The following is a 25,316-nucleotide window of genomic DNA, read 5'->3' on the forward strand; positions in this document are numbered from 1 at the left end:
TTGAAACAATTGACAATTGTACTTGGTTGTACATTACGTCATGCTTTTTCACACATACGCATGGCTTGTAGTAGATTTATTGAACATGGTCTACTTTCATCAATATTGTAAACAATTTTTTGAATAATTTCTTTGTGGTATAATGTTTTGAAATTTTGTATTATTCCTTGATCCATTGGTTGTAGTTTAGATGTAGTATTTGGAGGTAAAAATTCATTCGATTTTTACAGATTTTAAATTGATATTACAATGAGCTGTACAGTTATCAATAAATAATAAAACATTTCTTTGATTTAGTCGCATTTTTTGATCAAATTTTATAGGCCAATTTTTAAATAAATCACCAGTCATCCATGCCTTTTTGTTTGATTCATAATCTAATGGTAAACTCTTAACTCCTTTAAAACATCGTGGTTTAGTTGTGTTTTGGCTCAGTTTGTAATTGAATAAATATATAAAAAAACTAGTGGACTGTATAATTGAGTTATTATAATTTATTGATAATAGTTTAATAATAATTTTGTATAATAAACACTATTTTATAATTATGTTACTAATATGTGATTATTACTATACGTCGCATATATTGACCGGCATTGTCACCGATGCGTCGTCGAGATCGAACTGGCGACCCGTGCCTTTTATTATCCCACCTGGGATGACATAATAAATACTATCTCATTCCTACGATAACGAAGATCGTCGATAATACTTATAGATTTATACTCAATTTTTATTTAATTATCACTAATAACAACTTATGACGAACATTGTAAATTGTAAAACATACTTTAATTTTTTGACAGTGAAATTGTTAAAAATATCTATAAAAACTATAAATTTTCTTATGCCTATAAATAGTTAAAAAAAAAAGTCCAAATATTTTGAAAATGTTTCCCTGTAGGTACATAAAATGGTCATATAAATATTCGGTGAAAAAGTATCTACGGGTTTTTTTTAGTGCTACACCAAAAATCAAAATCGATTTTCTCAAAAACTGTTTTTTCGTAAAAATCTCTGTTTTTTCTTAATTTTTATTTTTGTTGTTTCCGTTGTTTGCTTATTAAAAATCCTCTTTTGCCCTCTAGTAAGTAACAACTAAATTCACTTTCCCTCAGAAAAGACTTAGGTTAAAATTTGAAGCATTCTTTCTGTTATTTATCGTGTAATACAAACAAAAAGAAATAAAAAAAATGTCATCATTGTAAAATCAATACATCAATCGCTATGCTCAGAATTTTAAATTACACTTAAATTACACAGTATCTTAACATTGTTGTATTTTTGATAATTTTTATTCAAATAAAGTCCATGTAAAATTGAAAAAGTCGTTTATATTTTAGTGGTGCATATTAAAAATTGGGATTGGGAAAGTACCTCGTGCAGTGTGCACCCCCGTAGTTGCGTCAATGGCATAACTGATTTTATAGGTTTCTGCGATCGTCTCGTAGGTACCTAACCTTCATGGCTACATTGCACCTGTAACTACTAACTTATAAGAATAGTATTGAATATTTACATTATTGGTGTATTATTAAAATGATAATATTTTACAGGAACGATTTGTCAAAGACCGCAGTTGTACAGTGTTTGACGACAGAATAATTTGTTTTACTCTAGTTCAGAGTTTATACACAATACCAAATGAAAACAAAATATGTAGTTATAATAAATAGGAAAAGGGGAAAAAGGGAGTAATAACAATTAAAATCTACGGTATCTCCACTTTCAAGTGGATATCAGCATTATGAATATATATATTATATTGTTTCCAAGAACATTAATTTTTTGAACGACAAAATAAACGCCACGTCATTATTATTAACCAATTATCTACCTAAAAGTATTTTATTAAAACGTTAGTATAATGATAATTGTTATTCCGATGCTTTTTTACAATTTTATTCGATACATAAACGAGTCAAGGTGATCGTAGTCGGATCAAGAAAACCAGACAATATCATATGAATTCTAAAGTGTGACAACCAAAAACTAATTGTACCTATATATACATATAATATTTGTATAATAGTTTGTTATATAAAACAATATACTTTATTTTATAATATTAAGTGTTTGAGCATTAAAATTATCATAACACTTGAAATAAATCGATTTTAAAATGAAAAATATTTTCTTGCGTTCTACTATCTTTCGGTCCACTCTTCAACATGCTCAACTGGAAACAGAAAAAACAAGAATATGAGAATATCAGTAATAAATCGTTTATATATAATAAACCTATTCTGGTTTGCATAAATAATTTATTAAATGTTATGGTTCACCAAAAATTTAATGGAACAATCGCGGGCCACTAAATCTTGTTTAAGGGACCATTAGCTCACTATTGATTCTTTAAATGTTTTGTGCAACCGAAATCCGGAACTATCGATGTTAGAACTTAGGACATTTCCAAGAAAATGGACATGTTGTTTAGGTTTCATATTACAATTATTAAATTTCAAACCATTTTAGAAAGTCTGAAATTGTATATTCCCTACTATTATTATAATTGCATTGTATAATATTAATTTTAGCCTTTTGTGAAACTATATATACAATATAAATATAAATAGTGGGCAATTCATTTAACGCTTACGAGTTTCAAGTTAACTTGTCGAAATCCATCTCCTTGTTCAAACATGCCATCACAGTGTACGAGTAATTGCACGTCGCTACTACCTCCTTTGACACAAGTAAAGCTGTAAATTTTAATCAATATAATATTTATATATAATTATAAACATAACTACTAAAATGTCACAGACAGATAAACTTTAATAGTTATGCGATTTTCTGCGTATTATTAGAGTTATATTAGTGGTGACGAACAGAGTTCCCGTGTGTAGGTACGCGTACAATATTTGTAGTTTTAAATTCAATTGAACTACTTACGAATGAAATGCGTGAAAATAAAACTCTGTGTCGTTGATTACAAAAGAGATTATTATGAAATCATACTTATTTGTCCATTTCAAAACAATCAAATATAATATTATGGTAATTGGTAATATTATGACTTATGATTTTATCATGTAACATTGACTGAAGCTGTGCATTTATTATTTCAAAAGTCAAGCTTGAGCCTGGAAATTATTCTATTGAGTTAACTTTCAACTTTTGGATCAACTAGTTACTTGTATGTGACCGTGCAGGACAAGTTATTTAAAAATTAACTCAAGTTAGCAAAAGTTAACTCAATGTTAAGAACATTAGTAATTTGTAAACAATATAGTTATTAGAACTATTAAAGTTAAATTTAAAGAAAAGAAAAATATTAACCTAACTCTCTAAAAATAAGTGAATTTGGGTTTTTTTTAATTATCACTCGTTTTACATAGTGATTGTGCATCTTCCAAATATATTAAATAATAACTTGACGAATTAAAAATGCGTCCTAACTAATCCTTTTTATAGTACACTAGCTGTAATGGTTTAGTTTAGGCAATAACAATACGTGTTAAATTAAGGAATTTTTAACGAGAACATTTTATTGCAAATTCAATGTCAACTTTTTTTCATTAGTTCTGCCGGAAAAAGGAATAGAAGAATAGCTTTTGTGATCGTCTAAATTATTTTCCTGACTTTTGGTCTGGCTTATTAGGTATGTTAGGAATTGTTATTTAAGTTCGATACATAAAAAAGCAAAAAAAATCAAACATAAATAAAATACAAACCTTTCAAAACATAGCACTCAGGAAATTTTTAAATGCCCCTCTTTACGTCTCAAACCACACTATCCACTCCGATCTAAAAATGAAATTAGTGCACGAAGAAGTTATAGCTCATTATCAACGCTTCCACAATCGTCTTACCTCCAACAGTGACCCGTTAATACGTAATCTTGCAGTCCCTTCTATTTCTGGAAACCCACCCAGACGTCTAAAACGATGACCTACTTGATCACCTCCCTACCATCAACTAATCCTAAGACAAAGTCCCAGTTTTGTTTAAATAATTTTATATAAAAAAAAAAAATTAATTAGTAAGTGTTATTAGTGGGTGACTTTTCACATCAACCGCAGCCTGTTAATTTATACTCTAACCACATATATGTGCCCTTATTCCTTAAAGTATAGATTGTTTATTTGAAATAAAAAAAAAAAAAATGTTCGATACATTATTGATAAAGCACACTAACACAGGCCTATATAATTTCGTTCACACACTTCTCCATCCACCACCGGCTAATATATTATAACTATGTCACAACATGATAGAGAAGAATGGTAGTATTACCTTCTTTATAACATTTGTCATTTATAGTCTCGATCTTCTCCGTAGACCATTCTGACCAGTATTTCTTTAACCCCGCTTCCATGCCAGTTTTGTTATACGAACCATCGTCGTTCAGCTGAAACAGCAAAGTATATTATAACACAATTTAGCTTTTAACGAGTCACAAAGTAAACGTTTAAGAGAATGACTAAATAAAAACATATAAATTATTACCAGTCCTAGTTTGGTGATCATGCATTTCATCAGACACTGAAAACAAATTAAACAAAAAAAAAATCAAATTTTAAGTAGCTGTTTTCAGACGTTTTGTTACGCATTCATACGTGAGGGGGGAGGGCGGCGTTATAGACTCGGAATACTTTTTTTTTAAGACAAGATATCAAGATCGGAACCTATGTTTTAAATCGGAAGAAATTACACAGAATCAATAATCAATAAAATGATATATTATATATTATAAATTAGATTTGTTATAGATAACTTATAAGTAATTGTTACTATAGTTTGTTTTTTCCACGTTTTACTTTTACTTTTATTTTTTATTGAACATAACCATCAGCAATGTGGCAATTGTGAAAAATTATTTTTTTTTATATACAGGAGATTCGCCAAGCTTACTACCCCTTTATATTCTTTAATAAAGCAGTTACTCAAAATTTAAATTTTGGAATTTTTAAATATACTTAAAGACCATATTTTCAAATTAGTACTAAAAATACTACTTAAGGAGTGTCCTGTGGAGATACATACTTTTGTTTTTCATATGAGAAACTTTTCTACTGTAAATTAATTAGCTGATATTTTTTCTGAAAATTAAAGGCAAACATAGAGGTGAGCAAGCTTGGTGAACTCTTTCTATAGTATTATTACAATTTTACGTTTAACTTTTACTGCTTAAATAAATGTATAATATATTAACAATATAATATGATGTACCTACATATTATATTTATGATCATATAATAAAATTATGTATAAACTATGTTACAAAAGAGTACTACAAAAAAAATATGTGTACCTAATATTGTTTCTTATTCAAAAGTAGATTGAGTTAAAAATGGCTAGGAATTTATCCTTAATTTTCTATTCTGATGAACCAAAACCAAAATCTACAAAATCATTAACGTCGCTGGATTTCATAGTACCTAGTACTTAGTACCTAACCTTTATACAAGCCTCTCAACACAAATTAAAATTAATAGCTACTAACTATATTTAATTAATAATCATTGTATAATAGTATTCGTTCTGTTTGGGTCATAATATTATCTGGACAGCGCTTTTATTTCTCGAAATTAATTTATGTTTTATTGTAATAAATTGACTTTGGGACACATTCCATAAAATATTGGAATCGATACGTAAATCACTCATTTTTACGGACGTAATACTCATTTACCAGCCCTTAGGCCTGTTATCTAATGTTCCTAGTCAATTCACAGTGGATGAATATTCACAATTATTACCTTTCCGGTTTCTGTAGATGGTACCTTGTAGGATTTGACTACGACGAGGTCATCTAATAAATAATAAGAAAAAACGATTTAGATTAGTTTTCTGATCAAATAGGGATCTGATACGTAGTACAATTTTTTTTTATTAAATTCCAACAATAATATTACGACGAATAATATTTTACGTCTACAATAAAATATAATTATACAATATCGGCATTGTTCTATGAAACTTAGTATACTCATAAGTCATTTATTGTATCACAATATTATAGTTGATAAGTATTAATATTATTATTAATATTCGCAACTGTGGCAATATCACACACAAAGTAGGTTGAGTTTTTTTTTTTTAATACATTTTATAGAATAATAGATAAAGCTTAGACATGTAACATTATATTGTCATTTACGTTCATACAAAAATTGTATTTGTTGGATATTTCATTATTTAAAATTATTATAATACCTATTCAAAACATACATAACGGCAATATCCATACAAAATATTTTATGTAGGTAGAACAACTTACTCAAAACCCAGGTAGGACCACATGATTATAGTAAAACGCAATAGTTTCAATCGTATGACAACTATAATTATGATAGTTAAAATAGACTGTTTCCGCTATGACAATATGATAGCAATGTCACATTGTCATATTATGTGAGCATTAAATATATCGTATTCCAACGTTATACTATAGCCTATGAGTAGGATTGTTAAATACACTCACCAAACAATAGGGAAGTAATTTATTTAACAATATGGAGGCCCATACAGAAAATGGACGGTTTTTGAATAAGCAGTGCTCTGTTCTTTTTAAGTTAAGACATTTTTGCTCTCCTATTTTATTGGCTAATTATATTATATGTAAATAATAGGTGTAATAAGGTATGTATGTAGGTATGTATAGTAATATTATGTTATATGTAATTTTAAATAATCCCATGGCCTTTTTGTACAACATGGACACCCGACAACATGTAGAGAGTAAGGGACGAATTTGTCCTATAAAAAGTAATCCGATCGTGTGTCTGGGGCGGATCTAGGGGGTTCAGGAGGTTGCTGATCAAATTGGCCTCTTTTCATATCTTGGGTAGTTGGACACTTGGACCCTCGAATAAGCACACATACAGTATAAATTATTTTTTTTTTTGTTTAATATACCTAGTGCACAAGTATAGATTTCTAATCTGGTTTTAATAAGTGGCCCCTTGAAATGTTCTGACAAACAGTTTCCTAACTCTGGATTCACCCCTCTCATGTGTATTACATATTTACATTATACAGTGGTAGTTATTCGTGTAGGTATGTAGGTATATACGGGCTGATTCACTAACCATGCTCACCACAATTTTCTTTTATTGGAACTATTAAAAATTTGCTCGTAAGTAAACATAAAATTCCAAAAATCCGAATTCAACTAAACACCTACATTATTAAAGGATAATATTGGAGGTTGTTAAATTTCCCTGCAGTATAATACCGAGTAATTAAACGATCATTAATTTGAAAATATTATTATTATTTTTTTTTTACATAATTTAAAGTCATAATTACTATTCAAACCACCTGTATAAAAAAAAGGGTGATCAAAAACGTATATTGTTCTCAATATAACGCTTGTTTGATGTCGAAATAATCACTCTGTATATCGCTCAACCATGATGATAAATGGTGATTTGCGACGATGATCAATAACTATGAACGTCCTGCATACTATTATTGACGTAGCGGTTAACGTCCGGTATCATATCAACGCGCGCGTATGATTAGAATCATAAAAAAATATTCTCATGGCATTAGTTGATTATCCGGACATTTAGTCGATGTTGTAACTTCAACCCAAGGCAGCGATGTAATATTATAATGTTATAAATGCGTACTTACCCACAAAATATCTGCAGAAATATTTTATATTATAATAACGATAATAATATTTTAGTGTCATAAACGATAAATGAATCATATTTTCGGGTTTTTGTTCAGTTTTGTATTTGATTTATTTTTTCTTATATTATTATGATTTATTTTTTTTGATTATATTTGTAACATTGAAAAAAACTAAATAACCGCAGGAAATGCGTTCGGATACGTGACCGAATATAACAATGTCGACAACGAAACGTTTTTTACCTTCGCTGGCATTGCAAGCTTTTCCGTAATAACCGATTTGTTCCGTCGTAAATGTCCCCTGTATACACAAACATACACACATTAATAATAATTATAACAATAATAAACTTACGCTTTATTAATTTATTATTATTAAAAAGGTGAGTAAACGAATGCACTCTGTTGCACAGTAGGTTATAAGTGGGTCACTGTAAATTTGAATCTGAGCGTTGACGGTTTGTCAGTAGATATGCCTACCAAATAAAATGTTATTGATATTTATAGAAAAAAAAAACTAAAAAAATGGAAATTTGAAAAATACCTATTGAAGTTACTACTTATCGTGTACACAGACAGAAGTAACGAAAAAACGGAAGTATTAACGTAACGAACCAATCGATTTTGATTTTTAGTTGTAATTCATAACATATCCGTTATGTTATACTTGATATTTTCGTCAAAAAATTATTATAATTTCCAAAATATTTTATAACATTTTTAGCATTTTATAGACAATTTAAATTGTTGGTCATATAAGCAGCTAAGATGAATGCATTGATTTTACAATTTGAATGTAATTTTTTTGTGTCTGAAGACCTTTTTCTAGTAGAAAAATGCTATCGACTTCGAGTGTAGTTTCTGATCGAAAATTGCTTAGTTTGTGCATTAATGACCATGGTTAGCAAAAAGTTATACCATCTCCACTCAGAATCATTTTTTATCGTATACTATAAATAATATTTTATTTTCGACTTTAAATTGAACACATCCGTTATAGTAACCTACTCAATGACGAGGTTGTGAGGTAGATACATAATTGACAGCTACAGACTATACAACAGAGTGATTATAATTACTTGACGGTTTTTTTTCAATATAGGTATGTGGGTAAATATTTTTTATACGTCAAACCGTTTTTAAGAATTAATAAAAGGTTCCTCATAACTCAAAAGTTCTTCTTACACAGTTAAAAATATCGAAAATATAAATTCACATTTTTTTTTTATAAACTAATGGAACTACCTATATTTTTATATTTTCATATTAATATCTAAATAAAAACCAAAAGATTAAAGATAGTTTATGACTTTATGACTTATGAGTTATGACTATTAAATATGATTTAATACAATTGTGTACTTATGCGGTATCAAATTCTTACGAACTAAAACATGCTAAGTGGTTTTTTGTTTTAAAAAATTAAGCAGTTAACAAACTTATTAACTGTGAAGCAGTTCCTCTTTTAATATCCTCTTGCGATGTATGGGTAGCTATATATTGTAGAATTAATCAACCAATAAAAAAATAAATAAATAAAAAAAAAAAAAAAAAAAAATATAAATCACAAGTTAATTGTTGGGCCGATTTTTTTTAATATAGTGGGTCTTTGCTAGTCCACGCCTTTGCTAAACAGAATTTATACTACGACTTTACGAGTTATGAACATTAAACCCTAATATATACCCTAAAGTCTTTAAGATCGTAAAAATATTTGTTCACACTCAGCGCTTAATAACTGATAATAATATAATTAATACTCACGTAGCCACATGAAATCAACATCGCAATACCGAACACCAACGTTATGTAAAATGTCGACGAAATCATTTCGCGCGTTGATTGCGTTTGTGCGGGATGGAGAATATTATTGTCGTTATTATTACTCTGTCGGGAGAAGACTGTGCGCGTTGTTTTATTACAATATTATAATAATACTAGTATAGGTACAAATAATTTCAATTATTGAACAAGCATCTAGACAGACTCTGGAGTTTGCGATTGTGTGAATCGTGTATAACATACAAAGGTTAGAAAGCTATCTACAGGTCATTAGTTTCGTCTGTGTGTGCTGATCAAATTGCAACTGTTATACCTATATTGGAGGGAATGGAAAAAAAATTTACGATGAACCGTCTGTTAATAATAAATTATTGTAAATTAAAAAAAAAACATGATAATATTATTGGAACGTATATTTGAATTTTTAATTCACACAAAATGTTCTACAGTATAAATCATATTATTCCCAGACAGCATTTTGTAATGATAATATTAAAATAAGTAGGTGTATTGATTTCTTATGTAATTAATCGCTTAAACTTATAGGAATACATACATTTTGGTAAACGGATGATGCGCGAGATTATTTTTATCGATACATTTCTCGGAACAAATGATATCATACGCAAATATCAAACACATAATTTGACGAACAAAAAAGTCAGATTACAGCTGGTAGCTGGTAACCCGCAGGCCACCACGCAGCATATTGGTATACAATTACACGTTAAATTTAGTTATTAATTAGTAATAACTAATTATTAACTAACTTTATCGGACTAAATGACGTATGCCTATGAAATTCGAGTGATCATAAGGAACACATGAAAAAATCCGATCAAAATTGAACCGATAGTTATCGAGTTTACTTTACACAAAAAATGCGCTTAAAGGTTTATATATTAGTATAGATAACTACCTAATATAACAATATACAAACGGTATAGCTGGTCTTATAATCGATACACTCGGAAAACGAGCCAGAAAACTAATCAATAAAAAAAAACGACGGGCATCTCACAGCCACGTCAAAAGGTAATACCCAAATATTAATCACATACGGTGCAGATTATCAGAACGCAGTTTATAAATATAACTCTTAATTTATTTCAAAATATTATAATTAACTAAATTCACAGCCATCAACGCATTATTGATGTTCATATATTGAAACACATAAGACTGTTACGTACCTATTCACTATGCACAGCGTAACGTACGTTTCTAGTAATATTGAAGATATAATTAATAAGGCAATTAGTATATTATAACATGCGGAGGTCATTGCAAAAGCATAGTATAAAACAATTAAACTATAAAAGTGTCGTCGTACGTATCTCCCCGGGAAAGTCAACACTCATACGGAAGGATACGAGTCGATCAGCATACCAAGTACGAGACCCCAACTCTGTCTCATGACCGAATTTGGCCACTACTACGACCACCCACTCCAAAGGACTCGATCATATATATATATATATATATGAGCCCATTCAAGAGCTCGTCAGATGGTTACAGTATGGGTTGAGCTAACCATTAGACGGTTAGGGACGTTTAGAGTCAGGTCATAACACCCCTCACAGTCTAAAATTCTATATTAGAGTCGCAACACCACTCTTTCTCCAACATAGATTATAATATTGTAATTTTGTACTTTGTTAAATAAACACTCATCATAACCTAGTACATCACGTATTAATTTCTGCGTTGATATATAGAAGTCGGTTGGGACGTAACAAGATAATCAGACTAAGAAGTTATCATTCAAATCAATTATTATATGTATAATAAATAAAAAACCCGTCGAAAACAAATCAATAAAAAGTAAAGATTATCGTACCTCGCATACGGCATTAAAGAAAAAAACCAAATAATGAGATCATCAATCATTTTTTCAATAACAAAGTAATAAAAAGTAGGTAACTATTCAGACCATCCCATGGCAGATTTCGAACGAAATAATACGAATAGTTACCACGTCGTGACGTAATCGTCTACAATAACAAGGTTATTATAACAACTGCACATTCCAGACTAATCACATTATTAATGCGTTTACGTACTAAAAGTTATAACTTTTATAAATTACGAGTGGTAGTACCAATACATGTTGTTCGAACGGCATATCTAGCATTATATCAAGCATTATTGCAATACGGTCTACTTGACTACTTATTTGGGGAGGCCTTTCTGCAAATGCTCTAAAACCTTTATCAATTCAACAAAGATAAATTGTTCGAATATGTCTGCAGAAACCTACTCTTGAAGGTTCAACAAGTCAAAACTTTAAATTATTAAATGTATTACCTGTGGATTTACTATTTAAAATAATTGCCATTTTATGGGTTGGTAAAAACATAGAAAATTGGATAACTAAAAATAACGGAAAAAACAAACAGGAACATCTAGCATACGATGTTAAAGTGATATATTTTAAAAAATCTTTTGGTCAAAAATTCGTTGACTACCTGGGTCCTACTTATTTTAATTCCATGCCAAATATTATTAAGAAAAATATAATAAATAAACACAAAAATGTCAAAAAAACTGTTAATGACTGGCTAATATTGTCAATAGGGTAGCTATTATTATGTTTACTCTAATTTAAGTATTATTTTTTTTTTTTTGTATTCATATTATTTAATTACTATCTGTAAGTAATTTGTCGCTCTCTACCTTCAACACAAGCATTGCTTTTAGGAGGTAGATAATCTATAGTTTATTATGTAATGTTTTAATAAATGGATTCTATTTAAAAAAAAAAATATATATATATAATTATATTATTATCTAGGCTCTCTAGTATAAAGTATTGGGACTCATAGCGTATTTCTAATAGGTCATTTTGAAATTTAAATTGGTTAGCTCTTGAAAACTGAACCACGGTTACACCTTACACCTGATAATTCGTTATCTCGTTATCATAGTTTATGGAATATTTGTTATGGATAATGCGGCTTTTATTGTTTCTTTATTGTTTTCGGTTTTTAGGAAACTATCTGGAGTCTCTACCAAGATCTTTAAAGAAAATAATTTAAATCTTTATAGATCTTGACTATTGAATCTGTACAATTATTTGAATATTCATTTACGGTTTACTTATATGACTTGGGTACATACATTAAAATTTCTATATTATAGAGACTGGTCGATCTTATAATGATATTAAATTCAGTACAGGAAGTGCAACATATACTTAAGGTTTGTAGAGGGCTTTGTACTCTTTAATGCACGTCATATTGTATTTAATTATATTGTGAATATATTATATGATTATATGAACATCTATATTATATTATAATAAAACACAAACTTATTATATAATGACATAACATGCAAGGGATGTCCGGCATGTGGAGGACTTCCTATTATTAAAAATAACGTAGGAGGATTCCGTATGAAGCAATACATTTTCTACCCATTAAGTATGCTTACTTTATTAACCTACTTCAATTTTTAAACATGATCATATAATTTATAGACATATTTTTAATTAAGTATTCATTAATATCGGTAATATGGAGCTATCAAGTCCATCAAGCTAAATTTGATAATGAAAGTACTATGAATGCTATTGTGACTATTATCCAACATTTGTGCCTATTTAATTTATGTTGCTTTTTTTCTTGTTTTTCAGATCATAAAATTGATGTAAATTTTTTTGACAAACTTAACTAGTTGATTACCAAAGAAATTCATTCGTAAATTAATTTTTAATGATACAAATGAATTTGGGGACTCACTACATAGTATCTTTTATGACACGGTGAGTTTCATAACATTATTCTTTAAATCTATTTGATTATATAATGTGATTAACTCGAGATAACTAACTATTGAATTTTAATCGAATGATACTCTATTCTACTATCAATGCACAAAAGTAACAGTTATTTTTTTTTTATAGATTATTAAACAGTGTTTAGCAAAATCTACTTGTGTAACTAATAAAAAAAACTAGAGCGACTTTAAGGCCAGGAATAGGTAAGTTATAGGTAAGTTCCTAATTGAACTGCGAATATTAGAGCATGTATTTTCAATCATAAATTTCCAAATGAACATGATTGGTTAATGGTTTTCATTATTATTTCGGTTGTATTTTAGTTCTACCCATATCTATTATCACTAATTTGTGGTTTATGAAATATTATTAACTGAAAATCGATTGACCTCATTAGAAAAAGTTAATAGACTCAATAACTACTGAAATTGTTCAATAAAAATTTATACCAATAGACTCCTTGAGACTTAGCGGGTGTTTATAGCTTATTTTTTTAAACCATATACTTAGGCACCTAAAGGGTCGTAGCCATTTTCTTTCTAAAATTTAGATATTGTTTTCCCCTACTGTCCATTTTGCGTCAAAAAAATAAAAAATAATGTTTAAGTTCAATACAAATAAAACAAATAGATATCAAAAATAAATTTTGAATTTATATTATATTAAAATACAGAATTTAACAGAAATATGCGACTAATAAAAAATTTAAAATGTAGACTATTAAAACATATATCATGTTTAAAGTTATGAAATTGATTACATAACTTTAGCCATGTTTTACAATTGGCATAGTAATTTAAAACATAAAATTGATTTCTTCACTCTTGTCAACATAAACCAACTATTTTGTTTAAATAATAATAATAATATTTAATAATTTATTCTTTAGACTTAAACAAGCAGAACCAAGTCTAATGATATGAGTTAATTCTTTCATTATTTTAAAAATAATATTACTTATTAGTTATTATAATTCTAATTGTATTTAAAACTTCAAGTTATAATTTGATTAATTAACATATTTTTAATTTAGTTATATTAATTTTTATTACCATACCACATAAAATAATAAAATATAACAAGTAATCAAATATTTTTCATAATTATTACTAGTTTTTAACTATTCGTATTTTTTAAAACATATTTAGTTTATGCATATTTTGGGTATGAAAAAGCATAATACCCCGCAACACCTCAAATGACACCCATGAAACTAAATGTATTTTTTAAATAAAATGAACTCAAGTAAAGTAAACATTACCAGGATAATTAATTTCTGGTATTTTGACTAAATTAGTTTTATTTTTTAAATATAACCTATAACCTGTAATTTTAATTGTATGCGCTTGACTTAACGCTTACTGTAAACTAGTGGCTTACAGTCTTGGACTTATACAAATACAATGCTTGTGCATGCAGTTAGCCCCAACAATTGAAGAACCATATTTCATAATATATTTCGTTAAATAACAAACATTAAATACAATATTTACAAATATATTCAACTTTTTCTTTAATTAGATATTAGATAAAGAAAAAACTTTCTATCTAATCTTCTTTCATCTAAAATCGACAGTCCTGAATCACTATTCCTTGTCTCATTAAATGTCCCCTCTTGCCGTACACGATCATTTGTTCCATTCCATATACCTTTCTCTTCCTCAAATTACTATCTTAACTCACTGATCATCTGTCTAATGCACATTGCTAATAATGACCCTTCATTCTCACTCTAAAATTGAACCTGGTTTCCATAAAGCAAATTGTTATTGTCTATACTCTATATTCATGTTATCAAAGGGTTCGTCCCGTATTGTAAAATAAAATAAAAATAAAATATCTAAAATTAGTTTTGCGTAAAAAATTACGCAACTTAACTAAACTTATATATATATAATATTTTGAGTATAACCTTAAAACACCATATTTGATAATCAAAATTGTAGCCATACTTACTAGTATAGTTTTCATATAGCAATAATAGGTAGTTGGAGATAACCAATAAGTACCTTAATTTGATATTCACAACTATTTTATGTCATAAACTACAAAACATTAATTTATGTATGTATTTTTTTATTACTAGATAAAATACTAAAATATTATCCAGTTGTGGGAGACATGGTCAAACTTTTTTCATCTAAAAATAAAACAATTATTTTATGTCATAAACTACAAAACAATTCATTTATATATGTATTTTTTTATTACTAGTAAAATACTAAAATATAATCCAGCTGTGGGAGACATGGTCAAAGTTTTTTCATCTGTAAATGATGGTTTATATAGAGCGAAAATATTAATAAATAATAAAGGTTGTTATGATGTTTTCTACATTGATTTTGGAAACATTGAAACAGTTCCATCAAATGTTATTTATGAATTGGCTGATGAATTGAAGAAGGTATTTTTTCTTATACTTTTAATTAATTTTTTTCATTTTTAATAATTTATGTTTTGTTATGATCAAGTTTCCTATGGTTTTTACCCAAACTACCAAAATTTGAGTCAAGACTGTTTTCCAGTTAATAATACAAATATAATTACTATTTATGCATGTATAGTCTAACCTATATTTCTATTTATTTTTATTTGTACAATTTCAGCCTGGAATAGCTGTTAAAATAGGACTCGGTGGTTTAAAAAATATTCAAACAACTGAACAAATTAAAGATATGTTTCAAACATTTTATGACGTTGGAAAGACATTTATGATTGTACGTGATGTATACTATACCTACTTAAAATTATTTGAAAATGGATCTTATAATTTTATAATTATTATTAATCATCTAAAAAGAAAATATCATAATATATTCAATTTGTTAAATGTAGCAATAATGTTAACAATCAATCTATTAATTAATACAATGCAATTTTATTATAATTATTTGATACTTATAAAAATACAAATATTTTTAGTTCAAATAGTATTTTACATACAGTGCTATAGATCTAATATATAAATGTGAAAATGAAAACCTTTGAGTGATATGTTCTCGGAAACTACTGAACCGATCGTTATGGTTTTTTTTTTAAATTGAAAAGCTCATTGTGGAGAAGGTTTAAGGCTTTTGATCGATTCTCTAACTTTAAAAACAAAGGAGTTATCAATTATCATAAATAATGACCAGTTACGTAGACTGGGTGGGTGAGGTTCGCGGTACGGCAACGGACGGCGGCTAGACGTGGCCGCCCAAACTTCCCCTTCCATATCACCGTTGCGCGACGTGATAGTTCATATCGTTATTCGTTGCTAATGGAAAACTATAATTATAATTATTTAATTATTATATTATAACTTAAATCAATACCATAGATTAAATATATAAAATAATATAATCTATGTTAATACAAAAAAAAACACAATTTCTCGCATACTATAGTATTATCTAATCAATAATAACTCAAGTGCATAAAATAATAATATAATCTATGTTAATACAAAAAAAAAAACACAATTTCTCGCATATTCTATAGAAATTCACCGCATTATAGTGAACGAAGGACGGACCGACCGACATTTTAAGAGAAGCTTCGTAAAAGTCGGAACGCTGCTTAATGTTTGTGCATCGACTATGGATGAATTGTCGAATATTCAAGATGCCTGCATTTAAATAGTAAACAGTACTAATAATAAGTAAATTACTAATAAAAACTTACTTTTAATTTAATTTAATTTCTATAATTCTAGATTGGACGGCATCAAATCGAGTGCACTCTTAAAACTACGAATGTACGAATTATTTCTATGCAACATATATTGCAAATCATATAATATTTGTTTATCTGTATTGGGAGCAATAGACAAACGCCTTTTCACTTCATTCTCTGAGTCACCCATAAAATATATCTGTAAAAACGTTGGTTCTTCAGTACCGGTGGGTAATAAAGAACCAGCCAAATGATAGACTTGACCTTGAACTTTAAATGTTGGCATGACATTTCCATGTCTAATTTCTGTTGCACCAAACGATGTCATTTGAAAAGCCGAATTATAAACACGTATCATGTCAAAAAAATGTTTTGAATTATTGTGAGAAAAATTTAAGAGACTTTTTAATGGTTCAGGAGGATCAGCAATGTCTTCCAAAACAACTTTTTCTCCTGAACAACAAAAACCTGCAGGCTCTTTGGACCATTTCAATGCACGACAATAATTACATTTTAAATTTATATTTCCAATGATAACGTGAGAATTATTTTTATAACCTATTAATTTATCATAAGTAAATGCCGACATTTCACGGCGACGCCATGGAACTTGTGGTTCATCTAAATTTTCGTTGTTATTAATATTGTTTTCATTAATACTACCAACACTATTGGTAACAGATATATTATTTATATTATCATCATTATTATCGCTGTTAATATTGCAGTTATCTGGCGAGCCATTGTTATTTTGACTTAATCTAAGTAAACGTTGACGTTTTATTATATTCGATGAACGACCTAAATTAATTTTCCTTTTCATTGTGATAAATTTTAATAATTAAAAGAAACGAATAAAAATTTAAAAATTATAGAAATTAAATTAAATTAAAAGTAAGTTTTTATTAGTAATTTACTTATTATTAGTACTGTTTACTATTTAAATGCAGGCATCTTGAATATTCGACAATTCATCCATAGTCGATGCACAAACATTAAGCAGCGTTCCGACTTTTACGAAGCTTCTCTTAAAATGTCGGTCGGTCCGTCCTTCGTTCACTATAATGCGGTGAATTTCTATAGAATATGCGAGAAATTGTGTTTTTTTTTTGTATTAACATAGATTATATTATTATTTTATGCACTTGAGTTATTATTGATTAGATAATACTATAGTATGCGAGAAATTGTGTTTTTTTTTGTATTAACATAGATTATATTATTTTATATATTTAATCTATGGTATTGATTTAAGTTATAATATAATAATTAAATAATTATAATTATAGTTTTCCATTAGCAACGAATAACGATATGAACTATCACGTCGCGCAACGGTGATATGGAAGGGGAAGTTTGGGCGGCCACGTCTAGCCGCCGTCCGTTGCCGTACCGCGAACCTCACCCACCCAGTCTACGTAACTGGTCATTATTTATGATAATTGATAACTCCTTTGTTTTTAAAGTTAGAGAATCGATCAAAAGCCTTAAACCTTCTCCACAATGAGCTTTTCAATTTAAAAAAAAAACCATAACGATCGGTTCAGTAGTTTCCGAGAACATATCACTCAAAGGTTTTCATTTTCACATTTATATATTAGATATATATATATATGTATATATATATATATATAAGATGTATAGATAATATTACTATATAAGGATTTATATATATATATATATATATACTATATATATATGAAGTCTATATATATTAATAAATCCTCTATATACTCTTTCTTCTTTCATTTTTTTTTAAAGGAGGGCTACGCCCCCCTTTTTAGATAACTACAAACGTCATGCCTCACTAAAACATATTTTTCTTAAAATTTTATTGAGATTTTTCCCAATCTCTATCTAAACCAAGAAAAAAAAAATAAATATTTTCTATTTTTTAAAATTATTGCATCTGAATATATTATGTTCATAGTGTATTTTTCAGTTGTATTAAAAATAATTAATAAAATGTGTATTTACATTTTCAGGTTCAAATAAGGTTTTAAATAACTGGCAAAGTGGTGATCACGTTGAATTTCTATATGGAAATAATGTCTATAATATTATTGTAAGAAAAATAAAATTATATGAAGAATTTAAAAATGTTTTAGACCAACTAAAAAGAGAAAATAGTAAGGTTTAATTTTCAGTCAAATATATTATTTTCAAAACTAAAAAAAAAATTGAGATAAGCAAATTTCCAATGCAATTTTCCAACCTAACCTAACGCAAGTGCTTCAAGTAATTAAGTAAACTAACTCTTAAGTAGAAAAAGTATGCATAATATCAGGGACTATATCAATTAAAACCAAAAATAATTGTTTAAAAATAGTACTTAATATTTTGCGTAAACACTATTTCCAACTGATTTAACTTCGTTTATACTTTAAATTCGTTATAAACCATATTTTAGATATTTTTATGAAATAAAAATTGTACAGTTATTAATAATTGTTGTATTTAGTATATAAACTTCTTGTAAATATTAAACTGAACTTATTTTGATGCGCATATTGTATGATAACATATATTTTTATAGTTGAACATTACAATCCAATAGCTGCAAAGATTGGTGATTATGTGGCAGTATATTCTAAAAATTATAATAGATAGGTTTATAGAGCTATGGTCATAATGCCAGATTCTGCCAATACAAATATGATCAAATGTAATTGAATTGATTTTGGTAAAATTTATATGATTCCATCTAAAAATGTATTTTCAATGCCTAACTATGTTTCATTAAACTAAGTGAGTAGAAAATATTATAATATTAATACTTAATAAAATTAATTATTCAAATGGCTAACTGAATTTATTGTAATTATTACAATGATATTTTTTTAGATAGCAACAATGGTTTGTACAGTTTCACTTATCGGTTTACACAGGATCTCAAATTCTAAAATAATCCCATATCTATTTGCATTGAAAGGAAAAACATATGTTATGTGGTATGTTCATTTTTAGAGTATATCAGCACAATATTTTGAATAGTTAAAAACTATATTTTTTATTTATAGGAATACGATGGACAATGAAATAAACAAGGAGTCGTATTAAAAGAATTTCAAGGCAGTGTGTTTCTTCATGATGAAATCCAAAAGTTATATTAAAATGAATCATCTCCTATAGGGCAAATTTTCTTCAGCCAAGAAAATTGAATAGAAATACCTATAAGTAATAATCTATTATATAAAAATAAGTCCGGTTTTCCTCCCTGACGCTATAACTCCAGAACGCACGAACCGATTTCCACGGTTTTGCATTCGTTGGAAAGGTCTTGGGCTCCGTGAGGTTTATAGCAAAGAAAATTCTGGAAAATTCAGGAAAAATTCAACAGAAAAGTGGGGAAATCGTTTTTCACATACAGCGCCATCTATTATACATAGCATGTACTTCAAACCAATAGCAACGGTGCGTGATAAAGTGTTTGACAGATAGATTATTCTCTGCTCAGTTAATTTCATTTAAGCTCAGTGTAAATTATGTGGATCGTGCATTTGAAGTTAAATTCAACACTCTGTCCATAGTCCAAAATGCCTAGAGAACGACGTGCGAACATCGGCCGCCGCACAAGACATGCAAGCCAGCAACAAGTCTATTCAAGGAACTTAAGAGAAGAAAGACAAAATATAATAAGAGAAAATGACCGATTGAGACATCGCGTGAGCACACGAAGATCATTGGCATCATACAATCGCTTGGCATTCCAATATGATCCCACTGCGAACTACAGTGATGATGAAAATTTGAATTTTGGACGAATGACGACTATATGCCGATATTGCAATGCGTTAAAGTTCAAAAGAGAAACGGTTGGATTGTGCTGCGCAAGTGGAAAAGTCAAACTGGATCCATTATTTACACCACCACAGCCACTGAAAACATTGTTTGATGGAAGTGATCCCGATTCCAGCCATTTTCTTCAACACATCCTTGAATACAATAACTGCTTTCGCATGACTTCCTTTGGAGCTAATATCATTCGAGAAGGCGGCTTCATGCCGACTTGCAAGGTAAAAGATACAACACACATAACCAACACATAATTGCAACACATAACAACTTCATATACACCACACACTACACCATCACACGATTTACAATGTATTCATGAACAAATTTTAATGATTATTTGCAATTACAGATACAAGGTCAAATATATCATTTGCATGGTTCAATGGTGCCAACCACACCAGATGAACCGCATCAATTTCTGCAAATATATTTCATTTCGTCGATGGTGGATCAGCTGAACGTGCGGTGCAATATACAGGGAGCACAACAGTTAAAGAGACGAATTATTGAACAGTTGCAAGCATTTTTTCACGCTAATAATGCTGTGGTTAATATGTTCAAAACAGCATTGGAACGAATGCCATCGGATACGCACAAATTTGTCATAAGAGCGGATTGTACTCCAACAGGTGAACATGTGCGAAGATTCAATGCACCCACCGTTAATGATGTTGCTGCAATTATTGTTGGCGATCCAACTAAATCACGAGACATTGTCGTTCAGCGAAGAAGCAATATCATGCATCGTGTAAACGAGACACATCGTTTGTACGATGCGTTACAATATCCAATCATTTATTGGCAAGGGCAAGACGGATACGACATCACGTTGAAGATGGTCGATCCAATTACAGGTACAATATTCACACACTAATTATTTCCATTATTACTTTTATTGGTTTCCATTAACAATTCATTTAATTTTGCATTTTCAGGAGTATCAACGAATAATAAAAATCTAAGCGCAATGAATTACTATGCGTATCGTATGATGATTCGTACACATGAGGAGAATGTCATTCTGAAGTGCGGTCGGCTATTCCAGCAATTCGCTGTCGACATGTATGTCAAAGTCGAGACCGAACGTTTAGCGTTCATCAGATTCAATCAGTCAAAGCTACGATCTGAGGACTATATACACTTGCGTGATGCTATTCATTCAGATGGTGATGTTCAGAATATTGGACGACTGACGGTTCTCCCATCAACTTATATCGGAAGCACACGCCACATGCACGAATACGCTCAAGACGCTATGACGTACGTGCGAAATTATGGAACTCCGGATTTATTTATTACGGTCACATGCAATCCGAAGTGGACGGAAATTGAACGCGAGTTGGAACCGGGTCAAAAACCGCAAGATCGCCATGACATAATCGCCAGAGTATTTCAGCAAAAACTCAAGGTTATGATGGATGTGCTTACTAAGTATCGAGTTTTTGGTGACACACGTTGTTATATGTACTCGGTGGAATGGCAGAAGCGTGGACTACCGCATGCTCATATCCTAATTTGGTTGCTGAACAAATTACATTCAAATGAAGTGGATGACATCATATCAGCTGAAATTCCTGATCCAGTCACTGATCCCCGTCTACACGACATTGTGACGACACAGATGGTGCATGGACCGTGCGGTGCATTAAATCCATTATCGCCTTGCATGGCTGATGGAAAGTGCACAAAACGATATCCGCGACCGTTAGTTGCTGAAACAGTCACAGGGAACGATGGATATCCAGTTTATCGTCGGCGTTCAAAAGAAGATAACGGTCGAACTATCAAAGTTAAAGTTCAAAATCAAGAGATTGAGATCGGAAATGAATTCATTGTACCATATTGCCCGCTGCTATCACGAATTTTCGAAACACATGCAAACGTTGAGAGTTGTCATTCGGCCAAATCAATCAAATATTTGTGCAAGTACGTCACAAAAGGCAGCGACATGGCTGTGTTTGGTATTGCGTCGGAAAATGTGAATGACGAAATCAGCAACTTCCAAATGGGCAGATACGTCAGTACTAATGAAGCACTGTGGCGATTATTGTCATTTCAAATTCATGAAAGATATCCCACAGTTGTACATTTAGCAGTGCATTTGGAAAATGGCCAAAGAGTTTACTTCACTGAGGCTAATGCGGCACAACGAGCTGAGAGACCACCATCGACAACATTGACTAGCTTCTTTGCAATGTGTGAAGCAGATCCATTCGCAGCGACGCTGATGTACGTTGAAATGCCCAAGTATTACACTTGGAATCAATCAACAAAGAAATTCCAACGTCGCAAACAAGGAACCCCAGTTCCAGACTGGCCACAGGTGTTTTCAACTGATGCACTAGGTCGTATGTACACTGTTCATCCTAGAAACGATGAATGTTTTTATTTGCGACTGCTGTTAGTAAATGTACGTGGACCGAAATCATTTGCGCATTTGAAAACTGTGAATGGCCACCAATGCCAAACATATCGAGAAGCATGTCAACTATTGGGTTTGCTGGAGAACGATTCTCATTGGGATTTAACACTTGCAGATTCAGTTGTTTCATCAAATGCGTACCAAATACGAACGCTGTTCGCAATTATCATCACCACATGTTTTCCTTCACAACCAATTCAGTTATGGAACAAATACAAAGACGCCATATGTGAAGATATCTTGCATCGCTTGCGTATTCAAACGAATAATCCTGACATCCAAATAACCGATGAAATCTACAATGAAGGATTGATTCTGATTGAGGATCAATGCTTGACTATTGCAAACAAGCTACTGATTGAAGTAGGAATGATTGCGCCAAATCGATCGATGCACGATGCATTCAACCAAGAATTAAATCGAGAGCTGCAATACAATGTTGATACATTGCAGGAATTCGTTAGAAATAATGTTCCGTTGCTGAATGAACAGCAAAAACAAGTATACAAAACATTAATGCAAGCAGTGGACAATAATACTGGTGGTCTATTCTTCCTGGATGCACCTGGAGGAACATGGAAAACATTTGTCATTTCATTGATTTTGGCCACTATACGATCAAGATGTGACATAGCTTTGGCGTTAGCATCATCTGGAATTGCGGCGACTCTTCTAGATGGCGGTCGTACTGCACATTCTGCGCTTAAGTTGCCACTCAATTGATACACAATTGATACTCCAACGTGCAATATTTCCCGATCCAGTGCAATGGGAAAATTGTTAATGCAATGCAAGCTCATTGTTTGGGATGAGTGCACAATGGCACATAAGAAATCACTTGAAGCACTTAACTTCACACTGAAGGATCTTCGGAGAAATAACAACATCTTTGGCGGCTTGATGATATTGTTGGCAGGCGATTTCAGGCAGACGTTGCCAGTAGTTCCCCGTAGAACGCCAGGAGATGAATTGAATGCTTGCTTTCCCAGTTCGCCTTGCGTTCGCAATGACAATTAATAAGTCGCAAGGCCAATCGCTTAGTGTTTGCGGGATAAATTTGGAAAATCATTGTTTTTCACATGGACAGTTATACGTTGCGTGTTCACGAGTTGGGAAACCATCCGCTTTGTTTGTGTTAACGTCAGACCAAAAAACAAAAAATGTGGTTTACCAAAGAGCACTACAATGAAACAATTAAATAACACTTCATTTTAGTAGGTAATTGAAATGAATTTATTACTGTTGTGAAATGAAATAAATATTTTCCTTTTCAAATATATAACAAAAAAAATTTTTTTTCTTTATCTTTAAATCACCAAACGAAATGTTACATAAAACGAATCTGGTGGCGAAACGGAGTTCGCCGGGTCTGCTAGTGTATTATATTATTTAAAATTTAATTATGAATTTTGATATTCGTCAATTTCAATTTTGTATCCCACATAGCAGTATCTTTCAATGTAACTAATTTAATAAATATTTGTTTTAAATTAAAAAATGTATTAACACTTTAATAAATATTAAAGTGAAAGTATTTAAAAGCATTTTAACAGATATAAAATAATTAATATTGAATTATTGTTACATATTTTGTCAATTTATTTAACTAATTAATAAATGAACACATTTATCATTCAATGTTAAAAGTTCATCTTGTTAACATTTTTAAAATGTATTATTTAATAATCCACTTTGTATATTAAATATATGAAATTATACAATAGTAGGCGGTAATTATTATTTTTAATTTTTAAATAATAATAATGTATAGGAGGTGAGGAAAATAAGAAAATATGTGAATAAGAAATTATAAGGACAGGGCTTCCAACAAAATATTTAAAGAATGGTGGCAAGAATTACAAGAATTACCAGATTTACAAGTATAAATATTATAATTATTATTGTTTCTTATTGGTCTTTTCCCCGAAAAACGAACACAATATTACAAAAATAGCTTATTACAATATACTTAATTCAACATTAATATTTAAATACTTATTATACTTATATGTACAATTACAGGCTGTATTGACTGAGTTTACATAGGTTCTGTGCAGGGAAAAAAAACATAATGATATTTGACTACTGATTATTGTAAATTTAATTTATTTAAGAAAAATTATTATTGTAAGGTATAAATGTTTAATTTATAACAAATTTAAGGGCAAATGCTAAAAGAAAATTGTTTTATTTTATTAATTCTTCAGTATTGAGTATATTTCAGTAGATGTATAATTTATTCATCAAAATATAAAACAAAAACTAAATACTGTTGGCAAATAAAAATAA

The 25,316-nt window shown here is 29.8% G+C and overlaps 2 protein-coding genes and 1 pseudogene across 2 annotated transcripts; 2 read left to right on the plus strand and 1 right to left on the minus strand.

The window, feature by feature from the left end:
- Nucleotides 1-1,778: 1,778 nt before the first annotated feature.
- LOC132935216 (uncharacterized) lies at nucleotides 1,779-9,594 on the minus strand. Its single transcript, XM_061001694.1, has 7 exons — nucleotides 9,355-9,594; nucleotides 7,834-7,891; nucleotides 5,706-5,758; nucleotides 4,453-4,488; nucleotides 4,240-4,354; nucleotides 2,600-2,702; nucleotides 1,779-2,179 (listed from the first exon to the last, which is right to left on the minus strand). Exons 1-6 carry the CDS (start codon nucleotides 9,418-9,420, stop codon nucleotides 2,605-2,607), a joined length of 426 nt encoding a protein of 141 aa, XP_060857677.1. The 5' UTR covers nucleotides 9,421-9,594; the 3' UTR covers nucleotides 1,779-2,179; nucleotides 2,600-2,604.
- A 9,191-nt stretch (nucleotides 9,595-18,785) lies between these two features.
- On the plus strand, nucleotides 18,786-19,922 carry LOC132933943 (uncharacterized; annotated as a pseudogene).
- A 421-nt stretch (nucleotides 19,923-20,343) lies between these two features.
- LOC132938945 (uncharacterized) lies at nucleotides 20,344-23,750 on the plus strand. The gene is made up of 3 exons (XM_061005925.1): nucleotides 20,344-20,823; nucleotides 20,955-21,459; nucleotides 21,541-23,750. The coding sequence occupies exons 1-3, from the start codon at nucleotides 20,344-20,346 to the stop codon at nucleotides 23,748-23,750; spliced, it is 3,195 nt and encodes a 1,064-aa protein (XP_060861908.1).
- Nucleotides 23,751-25,316: the final 1,566 nt, after the last annotated feature.

Source organism: Metopolophium dirhodum, chromosome 1 (assembly GCF_019925205.1).
Source record: "Metopolophium dirhodum isolate CAU chromosome 1, ASM1992520v1, whole genome shotgun sequence".
NCBI classification, from domain to species: Eukaryota; Metazoa; Arthropoda; class Insecta; order Hemiptera; family Aphididae; genus Metopolophium; species Metopolophium dirhodum.